The 17,562-nt window shown below is 43.3% G+C and overlaps 1 protein-coding gene across 1 annotated transcript in view; it reads left to right on the plus strand.

Moving 5' to 3' along the window:
* LRP2 (LDL receptor related protein 2) overlaps positions 1–17,562 on the plus strand; it is a 200,401-nt gene that overhangs the window by 157,370 nt on the left and 25,469 nt on the right. Inside the window, exons 58-63 of the mRNA XM_059704195.1 lie at positions 1,655–1,774; positions 3,074–3,190; positions 3,913–4,029; positions 4,859–4,996; positions 8,084–8,206; positions 11,293–11,421. Coding sequence (XP_059560178.1) covers positions 1,655–1,774; positions 3,074–3,190; positions 3,913–4,029; positions 4,859–4,996; positions 8,084–8,206; positions 11,293–11,421 — 744 coding nt within the window. The remainder of the gene's footprint in view (positions 1–1,654; positions 1,775–3,073; positions 3,191–3,912; positions 4,030–4,858; positions 4,997–8,083; positions 8,207–11,292; positions 11,422–17,562) is intronic.

Genomic DNA, 17,562 nt, shown 5'->3' on the forward strand with positions numbered 1-17,562 from the left:
TTGTTTACACCTGGAAAAAGACTATCTATTGATTCTTCTAATAACATGTTACATTTTTATAGCATTTTACAGGGTTATTTGGGAAGTTTAATTGATAGCATCTTGAATGAAATCTCATCCCAAAGGATGCTATACTAGTAATTAGGGAAGGCATTATTAAGAAACTAGGGGCCCAGTGCACGAATTCGTGCACCTTGAAAGGAACCATGGGCCGTGAGGCTGTGGTGGGCACAGGGGTGGGTCTTGGCCCATCCTCTGCACCCCTACTCGCCCCCCCACCCCCTGCCATGGCCCCTGGTCCCCTGTCTGCAGGCAGCACTGCTCCTGCCACCACCGCTCCCATGCACTGATGGCACCGGCTCCACTCACACCCACTGACAGCATGGAGCCATTGGGGCTGGCACCAGCAGCAGGTACAAGCGGGGCTGGCACTGTCAGTGGGTGCTAGCAGCAGTGGCTGCCCCGATTGCTCCTCAGGAGCAGGGGGAGGTGGAGAAGCCCTGAGGGGTGATCAGGGCTGGCTCCGGCAGCAAGTGCAAGCACCCGGTGGGACCATCTTGTGCGGGAGCTAAGAATTTTCAGTAACCACCAGAGGCTTGCTCCGATGACAGCGATAGGCACCCCACCTTTGTCTGGCACCCCCGCTCACCTGCTCTACCATACAGCCACAACAGATGCCCACCATGTTGTGCGTGCACCCCCTGGTGGTCAGCGCATGTCATAGCGACCAGTTCGGTTCTGCCATTCAGTTTATTTGCATATTAGGGTTTTTTATATATAGATTAGGAACTTGTAAAACTTTTCCTAAATTGAATCCTTATTTACACTTGATAAGTTTAAATTGTTTATCTGCTCTTTTAGATTGGTTGAAATTGATGAGGCTAGAGAAAAGATTTAGCATCTACATGTAAAAGGGTATTTCAAAGTCAGTGTTTCTTATTTGGAGAATTTTATATTCTGAATGTCTCTCTGACTTTCAATATCATCTATTGTTCAGCTGTAGTCACCCTGGCAATAAGAAATAACTTATGGGCAAAAGCCAAATGAATTAATGGAATTTATGAAGATTAGGCATATATTCTAACTTGAAACCAAAATGACTACCAGTGTGTTAGATTAGTTGGAAGAACAGTTAGGAAGAGAATGGGTTATTTTAATAAAACTGAATCTAATCAAGTGAAGACAATGTGATAGAAATGTTCTGTTTGCTGGTGGCACCACTTACTCTTCCAGTGTAGGCCTCCGTTGCAAATTACAAGCCAGATACCAATTCAAATCTCATCCCAAAGGATGCTATACTAGTAATCAGGGAAGGCATTATTAAGAAACTAGGGGCCCAGTGCACGAATTCATGCACCTTGAAAGGAACTGAAAGAAACAACTGTTTCTACAAAAGAGAACGGATGTTTCTCTTTTGAGTTTCAAGTGGTAGGATAGGTTCAGCCAAAAGAGGATTATTGACAGTGAGTGTTGCTGGCATTCCTCCCTCTGGGAGCTTTGAGAATATGGTAGCAAATTCTCATAAGAAAGCCATCGCTCCTTTGGCATTTCTTATAAGTACCGCGCGCTAACCGATTGCGCCACTGGAGCTCCGGCCCTTTGGCATTTCTTGACCATTGGCTTCTGAAGTCTTTGCAATGACTGTGCTTTGCAGAGGAGATGACGTGCAAACCTGTGGGGTTTTTCCGCTGTAATAATCACCTATGCATCCCTCTTCGCTGGAAATGTGATGGGCATGATGACTGTGGAGATCACTCAGATGAGGAAAGCTGTGGTGAGTGTTCAGGGTTCTATCATCTGTATGTGCCACCAGAGCTGTGATGTCTGCTTTTTTGTCCACAATTCAACTGTCTATGCCAGTGGTCCTTTCCTTCTGCTAACTGGTACATTTCTACTTTGTCTTTAACTAAGGACATAAGCATCTCCTGAGATGCCTATAATCAAACTTTGGGATGAGGATGTTTATCTGAGTATATCTTTTGTTTGTTGAATTTATTTACACCCAACTTTTTTTTCCAAAAAGAACTTCAGGTGACTTACAATAAAGGGCAAATATAATATGATAAATAGAATAGAAATAAATCAGGACCAAGAGAAATACAATAAGAAAAGTTGCTAATTCAAAGATCTTGCTCCCAAATGTCCTTAATAGCAGAGGAAAGGAAACTTGTATTTTAGATGGTCATCCTACCTGGAATAGTGACTATATTAGGTCTAATGGTTAAATAAGAGGTCAGGTTTTGATTCCTCTCTCCCAGTGAAGGTGCTGACGATAAGAAATTAGACAGGAAGGATAAGGTAAGGAAACCAAACATCCGGATCACACCAAACTAGATAGAATAGTTAGATGTGTTTTGAAAACAGTTTTAGTGAGAGCCTTTCCTGAACATACACCATCGACTCATAAATATATGTTAATTTCAGATTGACTGATATGAAATACATTCTAACTTTAGTCACCCTGTGGAAGTAAGAAGTGATTATTATTTGCCGTAGGCAATTGAGAACATCAGTATACTGATTACACCACAAATATCAATTGACCATAAACTTCTTATACAAAAGGGCAATCCAATTGTCATCTTCTTGTTTATAAGAAAGTTTATGTTGAGTCCTGTAGGAGGTGGTCTAGAGCAGGTGTGGGCAAACTTTTTGACTTGAGGGCCACAATGGGTTCTTAAACTGGACCGGAGGGCCGGAACAAAAGCATGGATGGAGTGTTTGTATGAACTAATATAAATTCAAAGTAAACATCATTACATAAAAGGGTACGGTCTTTTTTTTTAGTTTTATTCATTTCAAACAGGCCGGATCCGGCCCACGGGCCATAGTTTGCCCACGGCTGGTCTAGAGCCTCATGAAATAAAAATTTATCTTTAGATTAAGTCACCTCTTACTGAGTTAACATTGGGGTGGGAAGTCTATTTTTGGCGGATGGACAGTCTGTCCAAGCAGACCTCTGTGACTTGAGACCCCAGAGAGCTTTGGGCACCTAGGGCTCTTAGGCCTTCTCACCAACCTGTGCTGAGTGATTCCTGGTACCCACTGATGGCCATGTGGTTTTCCTTTTCAGTCCCTCGGGAGTGCTCAGAGAGTGAGTTTCGGTGTGACGATCAGAGATGCATTCCCTCTCGATGGATATGTGACTTTAACAATGACTGTGGAGACAACTCGGATGAGCGGGACTGTGGTAACTGTCACAGTTCTCTGGGAGGCCTTCTGTAGAGTGTTGTACTAAAGTCAGCACATTTGACAGACTATTTGTAAGGTTTTTAGAGTAAAATGATTTTTGTGTAACTTACATAATATATAAACCTTAGCATTGCATAGAATCTTCTGCTCTGTTTTTCTATGCTTCATTTTTAACTTATAGTAGTCTAGATAAATAATAATAGGGGGGAAAGCAAGAGATTTTTTAAAAGTCTTATTTTAACTTAAACATTTCCTAGGTGCAGACTTTAATCTGCATCAGCCTAGTAAACAAATAAAAGCATTGGTTCCTACTGTTCCCCAGCAAGTGGCCCTAAGGGGAGTGGTACTGTAGCTCTCTGGTATGGAAGGCAAAGCATTGGAATAGGAACTAGAAACCCCATGTAATTTTCATAGCTCTTTACCGAGTAAGGGTTGGGTCTGAGAAAAGTCAGCAAACATTAAAAGTTGGGGAATTTAGATTGATGAGGAAAAACTTCAGAGATAGAAGAGAAATAGGTACTTCCATCTCCGCCCCTTGAATGGGGAGGTATGATTTTGAGAGATTATTCATTGTTTATTCTAACTGTAAATTGTGGGTTTGTTGAGAGCCAGTGACAGGGTGTGGATTGGAATTTGACTGAGTTCTTACTACTCCCCCTGGAGCTAATACCTGTCTGAGAATGCCAAGGCCTTCTGAGAATGACAGTCTTTTCTCTGCAGAGATGCGGACCTGCCATCCAGGATACTTTCAGTGTAAGAGTGGACACTGCGTGCCCGACGAGTTGAGGTGTGATGGAATCAGTGACTGTTTGGATGCCTCTGATGAAGCTGTTTGTCGTAAGTTCCTCTACACCTGTGGCACTGCTTATATGAATTGTACAGATATGACAGTTAGACCCTACCTATTCGTCAGCCACCACTTCTTAGATTAAAAGGCCATAGGTATTTTCTACTTAGCACTCAGTGATAATTATCAGTTCACCTGGGATTTGAGTCCCCATATCCATATATATTCACAGTAGTCATTCAAGGCATTAATAATATTTTAAATAAAGAATATAGTAAGTATTTGTGCTACCAAAAGTATTTATAATTATCAGCTATTATACAAATCATTAATTGGGTAAAAAATTGCAGGTAAAAAAATATTTGAACAATGACTAAATGGGTATAGAGAACTTGGATTACTGAATTTACGGTGTTAAAAATTTTTTGAATTGCATGATAGCATATGAAAAATGATTTAAAATGTAATGCCAATAATGATTGATCATTCACGTTTTACTCTTAATAAATTACTGAATAAACAATAACTTTTGATGAATATTCATGATAGATATTGTTGATGATGAGGTTGTCATAAAACCTGCTTTCAAAGAGACTAACTACATAAATGCATCAGCAGTAGAGCTGAGGTTCTGCCCTTACCTCTAAAGAAAAAGTCCAGTGCTAGCCACAGAATGACTCAGGTCATTGGAAATTGGGCTTGGACAACTGTCCTTCAGAAATATTTCATCAGAATTTCAGGCAGTTCAAGGCCACAGTACATCTGGATGAGTAAGGAAGAGCAGATGATAATGGAAAGAGCTAAAGGAGCAAAAGAAGGTCAACTTTCCAAAGCTAGTAACTCCTCTAATAATTTAAATATGTGTCTTCCCACCAACAGCCACTCGCTTTCCCAACGGTACATACTGCCCAGCTGTTATGTTTGAATGTAAAAATCACGTCTGTATTCAGCCATTTTGGATATGTGATGGTGACAACGACTGCGGCGATGGTTCCGATGAAGAACTTCATCTGTGCTGTAAGAGGGAGGGAAATGGAGTGCGTGGGAGTAGTATTGTCTGGCAAAACCTGTTTCTGATGTGGAGCATGTGCTCCTGGAGGCAGTTGCATAATTCTGAGTACGGGACACATGATCTGCTTCACTGTGATTTCACTTGGCCTCCCTGTTTAGTTCTCTACTCGGGACATGAGAAAGTTGGGCAAACATCCATGGTTTTAAACATTTTATGGCCTTAAAACACAATTTCTTCTAAAGAAGTCTTAGTTAGAAACCCATTGTGCATAACTGGAGGCACATCTATTGTGCCTGGAGTCTGGTCGGGGTGTTGTACCTCTCCTACTCCATGCTATTTCCAGTGCCCCTCAAAGTATTTCTTCCAAACCCCTAGAGCAGCGGTTCTCAACCTGTGGGTCGCGATCCCTTTGGGGGTCGAACGACCCTTTCACAGGGGTCACCTAAGACCATCGGAAAACACATATATAATTACATATTGTTTTTGTGATTAATCACTATGCTTTAATTATGTTCAATTTGTAACAATGAAATCGGGGGTCGCCACAACATGAGGAACTGTATTAAAGGGTCGCGGCATTAGGAAGGTTGAGAACCACTGGCCTAGAGCTTCATAGAACACAATAGGTGATTGTAAGACTAGTGCATCTTTAAAGTCACTTTCCTTCATAATACTTCAAGACCATCAAATTCCCTTCTGTTGTATGATGCATATTTATGTTTTAAACCAGTGAATCTCAGTTTGGGTTCACATCAGAATCACTTGGGAAGAAGTGTTTTAAAATCACATGCTCTGGCCCTGACCCAGGCTTGGACCTAATGAACCAGAATCTCCAAGGATGGGGCGTGGGAAGATGTCTATTTTAAAAGCTCCTTAGCATTTAATGTAATCCCTTGTTGAGAACTACTGATTTTAACAAAGTGAATGAAAACAGGTGTTGTTAAATTATTTTGCTACATGTTTGGAGTCACTGTTGAGACTCTAAGACAGTAGTTCTCAAAGTTACCTCCCTATACTGGGAGAGTCCATCATATCTCTTGGGAACATGTTAGAAATGCGAAGTCATGGGCCCACCCCAGACCTGCCTCACCTAGTCTCTGACAGTAGGGCCTACCAATCTCTGCATTTAATAAGCCCTACAAATGATTCTGAAGCAAGGTTTGGATTAAGAATTTTTTGTAAGTAAAAGCCCTTAACACAGGAGAAGGCACCCCCAGAAACACTCCTGCTGAAACTATTGATTAGCTCCCAGCCCAGTGATGGCGAACCTATGACACGCGTGTCAGAGGTGACACGCGAACTCATTTTTTGGGTTGATTTTTCTTTGTTAAATGGCATTTAAATATATAAAATAAATATCAAAAATATAAGTCTTTGTTTTACTATGGTTGCAAATATCAAAAAATTTCTATATGTGACACGGCACCAGAGTTAAGTTAGGGTTTTTCAAAATGCTGACACGCGGAGCTCAAAAGGTTCGCCATCACTGTCCTAGCCTGACTCCGCTGCTCTTTGCTTCTGGAGTTCATATCGTCTTTTCCATTTGGTTTCTTAGATCCATCACTATTCGTTTTTAGCCCAGGGATTTGACTTTGGAAAATGATGTATCAGAATATTTCCTTCCCTTTAGAGAACTGTAATTAGCATACATTATATTTTTGCAGTGGCATCCTTACATTTTTCTTGCCACCTTTTTTTTTTCTTTTTAAAAAAATATATATTTTATTTATTTCAGAGAGGAAGGGAGAGGGAGAGAGAGAGATAGAAACATCTATGATGAGAGAGAATCATTGATTGGCTGCCTCCTGCATGCCCCATACTGGGGATTGACCTCGCAACCTGGGCATGTGCCCTGACTTGGAAATTGAACCCTGACCTCCTTGTTCATAGGTCGATGCTCAACCACTGAGCCACACCGGGTGGGCACCATTTCTTTTCTTGTTAATAACTAACCATGTTTTGTTTTTATTTAATGAATCTTGAAAAATATCTTAAGCATATGTAACTTTCAAAGAAGAAGTACTTAGGAAGTTGCTTCCCTCTATAAGGTAAAGTGCCCATAGCTAGTAAAATTAAACTTTGGAGAGGTGGAGACACAGCCACATTAAAAAATGACCAACACTATTTTATTGTGTTGCACTTGCCTTTCATAACAAATAATTCTATTAACTGTACTTCCAAGAACCAGCTCTTGGATCTGACCTCCCTCTCCCCCCCATAACCAACATCATTATAAGTCTCTCCTCTTGCTCCCTGTGTGTGGTACAAAGAAAGAAGGGAATCAAACAGCCCAAGACCTCCTTGTGAAAAGAGAACACACATGTGTGTTGAGCTCACTGACTTCCTGGTACATGCATAGAGGACCATGCTCCTGTACCAAATAAGTAAGGGACCTGGGTTCTACCCTTGGGTTCCGCATAGGTGCACCAGCACCAGCTCTGGATAACAGAATGAATCTGTGTTGGAATGTGAGATGTCAACTTTAAATGTAATTGATGAGGGAATTCAGGAAGGCGAGTCCATCATTGTGTAAAACTTCATTCTCTGGAGGCTCAATGACAACTGATGTCAGAGGGACAAGCAATGGCCTCTTGACTGAGGCTAAGAGCTCATGCATGTCCACTACTGTCCTCACTCTGTGCTCCATCCACAGAGACCTTTTGTTCAGGCCCCAAACCTACCATGCTCTTTTCTGACTCGGACTCTTCCCTTGTGAATGCCTCTTCTGACCCCTTATCCCCAAGATAGATCACGTACCCTCAGGAGATGCTTCCATAGCATATCTCCTTTGTGGCTGTTTCACAGTTGTAGTTGAATAGTTAATTTGTAAAGTCCATTTCTCTGCTAGAAAGAGAGTTCCATGAGGACAAGGACTGTGGCTTTCTTGTTTCCCATTGATGCTGATGTCTAGCACAGCACTGTGGTGTATACCAGATACTCAAGGTATACTAGTATTTGTCTATTGGTGAATTGAATGAACAAATGAATGGCTGAATCAAGCAAATGTGGTGCAGACATATGGGCCTTTTATAGAAATTGACATTATGTTCTACTCTTAACCTGTATTTTTATTTTTCTGTCTTTTGTTTTAGTGAGTGTTCCCTGTGAGTCACCACACCGTTTCCGGTGTGACAACAATCGCTGTATTTATAGTCACGAGATGTGCAACCATATGGATGACTGTGGAGATGGAAGTGATGAGAAAGCGGAAAACTGTAAGTCAGAAGAAAGAAGGGAAAACTAAAGACCCAAAATTGTCTGCAATCTTCAAAATGTACCTCTGGGATTTCTGTTTGTTCTGTAGAGGCTTGCGCTGCACCTATGACTGCAGATCTCTGCCGACATAATTGTTTATACCAGACCTTGTAAACATGCATTACTCAGATGCAACCCTTCCCCACTTATTCCTTTCTCATTTGAGCAAGCTGTTGGCAAGTCCCTTATAATTTCTGTTTTTGTTTGAATATTCGGTTCTTATTTCTCTCCTCTTTTCTCTTAAGAAAATGGAAAGAAATATGAAATACTGGTTGAGTCACACTCATAGGTTAATGGTTTATTTGTTTTTAAAGATGAGGCTTGGCCACTCTTCGGGCTAAAGTTATTAATTGTTACTATGACTGTGAACTTATCAATGCAAAGCTGAAAAGACTGTATGAAATATGGCAACACTGGTGTTAGCTTGTCTAATATTCTTTAAAATGAAAATTTATTGCTCAGAAGAGAAAAATGATGGATTGTTTTAAGATAGAAGTTTCAAACTGGCTGAATTTAATGTTTTTAATATTGAAAAAATCTGTGCTTTTACATTTTGAGAATGTTTTAAAATCTATCCATTGAACAGGAGAGTTGATTAATTATCTGGGCAATTTAATTTATCTAGGAAAAAGTCAGTAAGAAAATTATTTCCCTTGACTCCAGTTACTTTTTCCCTAAAAGAATATCTTCTGGGAAAATTTACATAAATGCCTAATTTTTCTATTTTCGGCCCTTGTATTAATGTGGCCTTAGAATGCTTATGGCCAGCTTGCATCCCAGAGAGGACAGTGTGCTGGAGAGGACTCTGACACTATTGCCAAGTTCACTTGTTCTCCCTGTTTTCAGTAAAGATGAACATGTGGTTATAATGTTGTTGACATGTTTATTTGAGGCATAGCACAATAGGATGAAAACTTGAAGCTAAAACATTTTTTTTTTTTTTTTTACAATTTGATCACCTTTTCCTGTCCCACTTCACCTACTACAAATGTCATTTTTTAATGGAGCAAGACATTTGTAGCATGTGGTCAAGTTCAAGAGTGGAAAAAAGAGGTAGTAAATACTTATTCTGCCCAAGGAGCAGGACATCAGTCAGAGGAATCATTGCTAGCCGTCACTCTAGGCCACATTTCAATGGCTTCAAATAGCAGGGAGTGATTTTTCACTCATGTAAAGTTTGATGAAGGTCAGGCTACCCTCCCTCATCCAGTTATTATGCCATCTGGATGCTGGGACAGGAGAGAGAAGTGGAGGAGGCACACAGGTTCTTAGTTTCCTGCGCCTGGAAGTGACAGACATTTCGTGTTCACAGTCCTTTGGCTGGAACTGCAAAGGAGACTGGGAAACGCAGGGAAGTGCATGGATATTTAGTGAACAATTATTTCTACCATAATGTGTCCTTGTGCCACTAAAAATCCCTTTTTGCTTTTCTTCCTACACTTGGAGAACACCCTTAACCTATCCCCACGGGACATAACTCATGGTCCCATCAGTAACTGAAATCCAGGAGCTCTGGGTACTGGGCAGTAGTCATGCCACCAATTCTGGATGTGATTGCTTTTGGTCTGGAGACCCATAAACCAATAGACCAACTTTATTTGCACCCCCACCGCCTTCCCCCCAATAGACAATGCTAGAACAGGGGCAGCATAATAGAAATAAATATTCACATTGGGGAAGGAAGAATTAGAGACTCATTGTAGTCACCAGTCCTAAGAATTCTGAAAAGCCACTGGGCTAAGGTGACACTTTGGCCCAGGACAGTCCTGATTTATGCCTATTGTCCTGGTAGAATTATCAAGAGTGCCCCTTTCACTCTCAAAAGCACACTGACTTGGAGAGCAAATGACTTGATTACCCTCTGAGGACATTATGAGGGCTCTCTCTATGGGAGCACAGGAGGTTCACTGATGAGTGATAGCTGTGCTCTGGAAGGAGCACCTGTGTCCACTGCTTCTTACTGATTCTGCCTCCACCCTTTGGGCGGGTTTCCTTGTCTATTGTCCTTTTCAAACGAAGAGGGAGTGGAAATATGCCCTTCTTAGGTGCTGCACAGCTTTCTCAGCCCACTCCCTGGCTATAGAAGGTTCAGGGCCCAAGAGCTTTTTGAGTCTCAATCACAGTATTTTGTTTTATTTGGTCGTGTATTTCTCTCAGAAACTGAGCAGGCTTTGGATCTACCAGTATTTGCCAATAACCTCACTCAGTGATTCTTACGAGACATAGTTCTTGAATCTGCTTTGTTTCTTTTCTTTGTTTCCCTCATGCACCTTCGCCTCAACTGTTTGTCAGTTACATTCAGGCCATCGTGAAAAATGAATGGGCAGTCATTTCATCCAACCAAGCTTTTACTGGGCCTTTGTGTCTCAAAGCTTTTTAAACTTTAGACTCTTATTGTTTGGTATATAAAAGCAATCAGATTTTCCCATACTCCAAATTTCTGGACTTTTCTTTCTTTCAGTTCTGATTGTAAATCAATCACTTTTTCCCTGAGCTTATTTCTTTCTTATACTGCCTTGCCAGACTGAGGTGATGGCAAGCAGTGTATATCACTAACCCTCTGTTTTCCAACCTCTTTCCTGAGACTGACAAGTGCAGCTAGCACGTGGTCTGCCTTCCAGTGTTTCCAGGGTGACAGCCTTACCATTGCATAACCCAGGTCTCCATCTCTCCTGCCTCCAACATCAGTGTCCTCATTGCTTGCCTCCTGATTGTGAAGCCAAGACCAGATAGTTGATGTTTTGTTAAGAGGCCGCCTCAAACACATGGCTTTCAGGGTTGCCAAAGGGGTGGGGGGTGGGGTGGGGGGGGGGTGGGGGGGACAAGTGAGCTTTCAATTGCTTCAGCCCAGGATGACCCATGTCACTTCCAACTCAGAATCTATTGACCAAAACTAGTCTCATGGTCCTAACATAATTGCAAGGGAGACTGGGTAATGTCGGGAAGCACGAGGTTATTGGTGAGTAGCCACTGTCCCTGCCACAGAGGGAAGCCTCTGGTTTCACAGAAGAAAAAGTTCTGACTTTAATTCGTTCTTAAATTACAGGTGTAGGTCCGACCCCGAGACCTTGTGCAGAAGATGAATTTAAGTGCAGCAACAGGCAATGCATTTCACAGCACCTTGCATGCGATGATGTTGACGACTGTGGTGACCAGTCTGATGAAACAGGTTGCAGTAAGTAAAGACTTATTTTTATATTTCATTGTGTCAATTCAGGTTTACCTAGTGAAAGCATGAGTAACATAAAGTAGATGATAGCTGCGTGCTTCTCTTTAATTGACTGTGTACGCTGAGCTGCATTCAAGCCCACAGCCGCCTGTTACTGAGCACTTACTCTATACCAGACACAGTGCTACACACTACATGTGCTATCTCATTTCATTCTTTTAACAATCCTATGAGCTCTCTCTCCTTCTCTCTCTCCTTACAAATGAGAAGCCCAACTTTGAGGTTAAATAAAATGGCCATGTCTTTCTCTCAGTAAGAGGTTTAGCTAGGCTTTGACCCGACTCCGATCTACCTATCTGCAGACTACTTTTTTTCTTTTTTAAAAATATATTTTTATTGATTTCAGAGAGGGAGAGGGAAAGAGAAATAGAAACATCAATGATGAGAGGGTCATCAATCGGCTACTTCCTGCACACCCCCTACTAGGGATTGAGCCCGCAACCCGGGCATATACCCTTGACCAGAGTCGAATCTGGGACCCTTCAGTCCTCTGGCTATGAAGCTCTATCCACTGAGCCAAACCGGCCAGGGCTGCAGAGTACTTCTTCCCAGTTCACTGGGTGCCTCTCAGCTACATATGTTGTTTGTCTTCACATTTTTTTCATTTTAAGCCAAATGCAGTATCCTTGGCACTTAGGGGAAAAGCTTCTAAGGCAGTGGTTCTCAACCTTCTGGCCCTTTAAATACAGTTCCTCATGTTGTGACCCAACCATAAAATTATTTTCATTGCTACTTCATAACTGTAATGTTGCTACTGTTATGAATCGCCATGTAAATATCTGATATGCAGGATGGTCTTAGGCGACCCCTGTGAAAGGGTTGTTCAACCTCCAAAGGGGTCGCGACCCACAGGTTGAGAACCGCTGCTCTAAGGATAGTTGGTAAAGATGAGAATGTCACAGGGGACCTTGGAAGGAAACATTTATTTTTATTTTTAAAGTAGAGGGAGAAGTTTGTGTGGGAAAAAGGTGACAAACACAATCAAGGGATGGCTCTATCTGAATATTGTCATGGAAATGTTGGAATGTCATGTTAATAATTCACACTTTTGTAGTCCTTTATAGTTTTTAGGAAATGCTTTCACACATATTATTTAACTTGTCACTCAAGTTAGCCCCATTGGCTCGCTGCTATTATGTCCCTCTACATAATAAGGCTCAGAGAGCGTAAGTAACGTGCTTGAAGTCACATAGAGTGACAGAGGCAGAACCTGAACAGTCCCATGACTCCGGGCTAGGAGAGCTGCCCTTGAGTTCCTCTGCCACTCGCTGTGCCCCTTTAGGCAAATACTGACTTCTCCAGGCCTGGGTTTCTTTTTCTTTTCCTTTTTTTAAATCCTTACCTGGGGATGTTTTTCCATTGATACTTTTTAGAGAGAGTGGAAGGGAAAGGGAGAGACAGAGAGAAACACCGATATAAGAGAGACACATTGATTGACCCCAACCAGGGTTGGGAGCCTGTAACTGAGATTCATGCGCTTGACTGGAATGGAACCTGGACCCTTCAGTCCACAGGCCGATGCTCTATCCAGTGAGCCAAACCAGCTTGATTTCTTTAGAGGAAAAAGGAGGGAGTTCTTCAAACTCTAGGAGCCCATGTCTTAGTCACCTTAGTGCCACATGCTTTCAACTTCTTGGGCTTTAATCACTTTTTCCTGAGGCATCCCGGAGACGTTTTGGCAGCTTTGCTCCTATATTGAGCAAAGGGGTATGGGTAACCAACCATATGAAGTTGACTTGCCCTTTATTTCATGTACTTTCTCAGTGGGGTTTGTAGTTTTTTTTTGTTCGTTTGTTTATAGTGAAGTATTTGATTATGTACATTTAAAAAGTATTAACATGACAGGATTTGCAAGGGAGCAGTTGGTTTGGAAATTTTTTAACCTCTTAGAGCCCCTAATCACACACAGATTTTGGAGCTGAGGGAGATGACAGAGCCTAATAATGCACATGAGGCCCAGGGTAAGTGATGGGGCCCAGGGTATGTGATGGGGCCCAGGGTATGTGACGGGGCCCAGGGTGTGTGATGGGGCCCAGGGTATGTGATGGGGCCCAGGGTATGTGACGGGGCCCAGGGTATGTGACGGGGCCCAGGGCATGTGATGGGGCCCAGGGTATGTGATGGGGCCCAGGGTATGTATGTGATGGGGCCCAGGGTATGTGATGGGGCCCAGGGTGTGTGATGGGGCCCAGGGTAAGTGATGGGGCCCAGGGTATGTGATGGGGCCCAGGGTAAGTGACGGGGCCCAGGGTATGTGATGGGGCCCAGGGTAAGTGATGGGGCCCAGGGTATGTGACGGGGCCCAGGGTGTGTGATGGGGCCCAGGGTATGTGATGGGGCCCAGGGTAAGTGATGGGGCCCAGGGTATGTGATGGGGCCCAGGGTATGTGATGGGGCCCAGGGTAAGTGATGGGGCCCAGGGTATGTGATGGGGCCCAGGGTAAGTGATGGGGCCCAGGGTATGTGATGGGGCCCAGGGTAAGTGACGGGGCCCAGGGTATGTGATGGGGCCCAGGGTAAGTGATGGGGCCCAGGGTATGTGACGGGGCCCAGGGTGTGTGATGGGGCCCAGGGTATGTGATGGGGCCCAGGGTAAGTGATGGGGCCCAGGGTATGTGATGGGGCCCAGGGTATGTGATGGGGCCCAGGGTAAGTGATGGGGCCCAGGGTATGTGATGGGGCCCAGGGTAAGTGATGGGGCCCAGGGTATGTGATGGGGCCCAGGGTAAGTGACGGGGCCCAGGGTATGTGACGGGGCCCAGGGTAAGTGACGGGGCCCAGGGTATGTGATGGGGCCCAGGGTAAGTGACGGGGCCCAGGGTATGTGATGGGGCCCAGGGTAAGTGACGGGGCCCAGGGTATGTGACGGGGCCCAGGGTGTGTGATGGGGCCCAGGGTATGTGATGGGGCCCAGGGTAAGTGATGGGGCCCAGGGTATGTGATGGGGCCCAGGGTATGTGATGGGGCCTAGGGTATGTGATGGGGCCCAGGGATTGTATGTGATGGGGCCCAGGGTATGTATGTGATGGGGCCCAGGGTATGTGATGAGGCCCAGGGTATGTGATGGGGCCCAGGGTAAGTGATGGGGCCCAGGGTATGTGATGAGGCCCACGGTATGTGACAGGGCCCAGGGTATGTGATGGGGCCCAGGGATTGTATGTGATGGGGCCCAGGTTATGTATGTGATGGGGCCCAGGGTATGTGATGGGGCCCAGGGTATGTGATGGGGCCCAGGGTAAGTGACGGGGCCCAGGGTATGTATGTGATGGGGCCCAGGGTATGTGATGGGGCCCAGGATATGTGATGGGGCCCAGGGTATGTGACGGGGCCCAGGGTATGTATGTGATGGGGCCCAGGGTATGTGATGGGGCCCAGAGTATGTGATGGGGCCCAGGGTATGTGACGGGGCCCAGGGTATGTATGTGATGGGGCCCAGGGTATGTGATGGGGCCCAGGATATGTGACGGGGCCCAGGGTATGTATGTGATGGGGCCCAGGGTATGTGATGGGGCCCAGGGTATGTGACGGGGCCCAGGGTATGTATGTGATGGGGCCCAGGGTATGTGATGGGGCCCAGGATATGTGACGGGGCCCAGGGTATGTATGTGATGGGGCCCAGGGTATGTGACGGGGCCCAGGGCATGTGATGGGGCCCAGGGTAAGTGACGGGGCCCAGGGTATGTGACGGGGCCCAGGGTGTGTGATGGGGCCCAGGGTATGTATGTGATGGGGCCCAGGGTATGTGATGGGGCCCAGGGTATGTATGCTAATAAAAATAGGTCACATTTGTTCAGCAATGTAGAGGAGGCATCAGTACCTGTTTTACAGCAATTTAAAAGATAATAAGGGAATACTGTGAGAAACTTTGTGTCAACCAATTCAACAACTTAGATTAAACGGACAAATTCTTGGAAAGACAGAAAACACTAAAGCTGATTCCAAAAGAAATAGAAAATCTGAAAAGACTTATTTATCAATGTGTAGTTATTAAGAGTTCAGACTTTATTATAAGGCTTTCTTTTTTTTTTTTTTTTACATACGTTTTATTGATTTTCTACAGAGAGGAAAGGAGAGGGATAGAGAGTTAGAAACATCGGTCAGCTGCCTCCTGCACGCCCCCGACTGGGGATGTGCCCGCAACCAAGGTACATGCCCTTGACCAGAATCGAACCTGGGACCCTTGAGTCTGCAGGCTGATGCTCTATCCACTGAGCCAAACCAGTTCTGGCTTTATTATAAGGCTTTCATGTGTACAGCTTTGAAGTATGAACTCCAAGGGCAGCATTCCATTGAATGCCATTGTGCTTTATTTTGTGGCTTTTTTGAAACTCCCTGATTTTAGTTTATTTAAACCACATATATAGTCACTGTACCCTAAGGGACTCTGAGAAGTGATGAAGTTCACTTCTTTGCCTACTGTAGAAGACAGAGAAAAATCTACCTGAGTGGATAACAATGATGCTGTATGTTTGTACTATGGAATACTATGCAGCTCTATAAAAGAGGGACCTCTTACCCTTTGAGACAGCACGAAGGGACCGGAGAGTATTATGTTAAGTGAATTAAGCAAATCAAAGAAAGACAAGTATCACATGATCTCACTCATATATAGAATCTAATGAACAAAATAAGCTGATGAACAAAATAGATCCAGAGACATAGAAGCATGGGACAGACTGACGAATCTCAGAGGGAAGGCGAGGGGGTGGGGGCTGCGGGAGAAGGAGGTAGAGAGAGATCAACCAGAGCACTTATATGCATATATGCATATCCCATCGACACAGGCAATAGTGTGGTGAAGGCCTGGGGGTCGGGGGTCGGGGGAGGGGAGATGGGATAAAGGGGGGGTCAATGGTGAAAGAAAAGGGGACATCTGTAATACTTTCATCAACAATAAAGATACATTTTTTAAAAAAACCTATTTGGATTTGAAAGAATTGAGCCAGGAGATACCACAGTCACTTTGACTAAAATATTAAGCCTGTGATGAAGACACATTTCATTTCAGAAATAGATGAAACTTAAATCTTTTATGGAGAAAACCACCTTTCCCATCCCAAACCCTCCCACCCCCCATTATCACTCAGGATAAAACAAGCAAACTGATAAGAATGACAAGAATGAAAGCCAGATAGCTTGGACAGATACTTGCAGAGACAGGAACTGGGGACAGTGATGAGCAACAGAGTGTCCTGAGTAGAGTCCTAACTATTAAAAGGCAATCCTGGAGGATCTGGGCCCCAGAACAGCAGGAATACTGAGTCATTCATATGGGCCCTACAAAGATAAACTATTAGATGATTATTTTTATTATGAAAGTTATAAAATCCAGAAAATATATCAACAATCAAAAGTAAAAATCACGTGAATCACATCGTTAAAAGAGAACTAATCTCCAAATTTATTGTACTTTTGTGTACATGTGCAAAAAAGTATTTCTTGATATTTAAAAATTTTAAAGAAATATTTTATACTAAATAATATTACAATCTTTTTTCTCCATTTTTACTATAGATGTTTCCTAGGTCAAAAGTATCATTTGAAACCATGAATTTTAATGATTACATTACAATCCATTTTGTAGATAATTATAAATAATAAACATTGATTCTAAAATGCATGTTTAGTTTCACTGTTAATATCTCTGAAGCCAGGATACATCTTACAATTGATAACATGCCGTAGTGTAAGTCCCAGATCTTTTCTATTTTAGTGTTGCATAAAATAATGGTGCACTAGAGGTACCTTAGATTTGATAAAATACAGTACACCATAATTTATTCCCTATTGTTAAATGGACACTCAAGTTGCCTTCAAAATTTTCTCATTATAAATAATATTGTAATCCTTAAACATAAATCATAATACATATGTTTTTTCCTTCTTGAGAGAAAAATTTATTAATGTGGAATAACTGGGTAAAAGTATGAATATTTTGAAATCCTTGATATATACATACTAGGGGCCCGGTGCACGAAATTCGTGCACTGGGTGTGTGTGTGTGGGGGCGGGGGAGTGTCCCTCAGCCCAGCCTGCCCCCTCTCACATACTGGGAGCCCTCAGGTGTTGACCCCCACCACCCTCCAA

This window comes from Myotis daubentonii, chromosome 7 (genome assembly GCF_963259705.1).
Source record: "Myotis daubentonii chromosome 7, mMyoDau2.1, whole genome shotgun sequence".
In the NCBI taxonomy this organism is placed as follows: Eukaryota; Metazoa; Chordata; class Mammalia; order Chiroptera; family Vespertilionidae; genus Myotis; species Myotis daubentonii.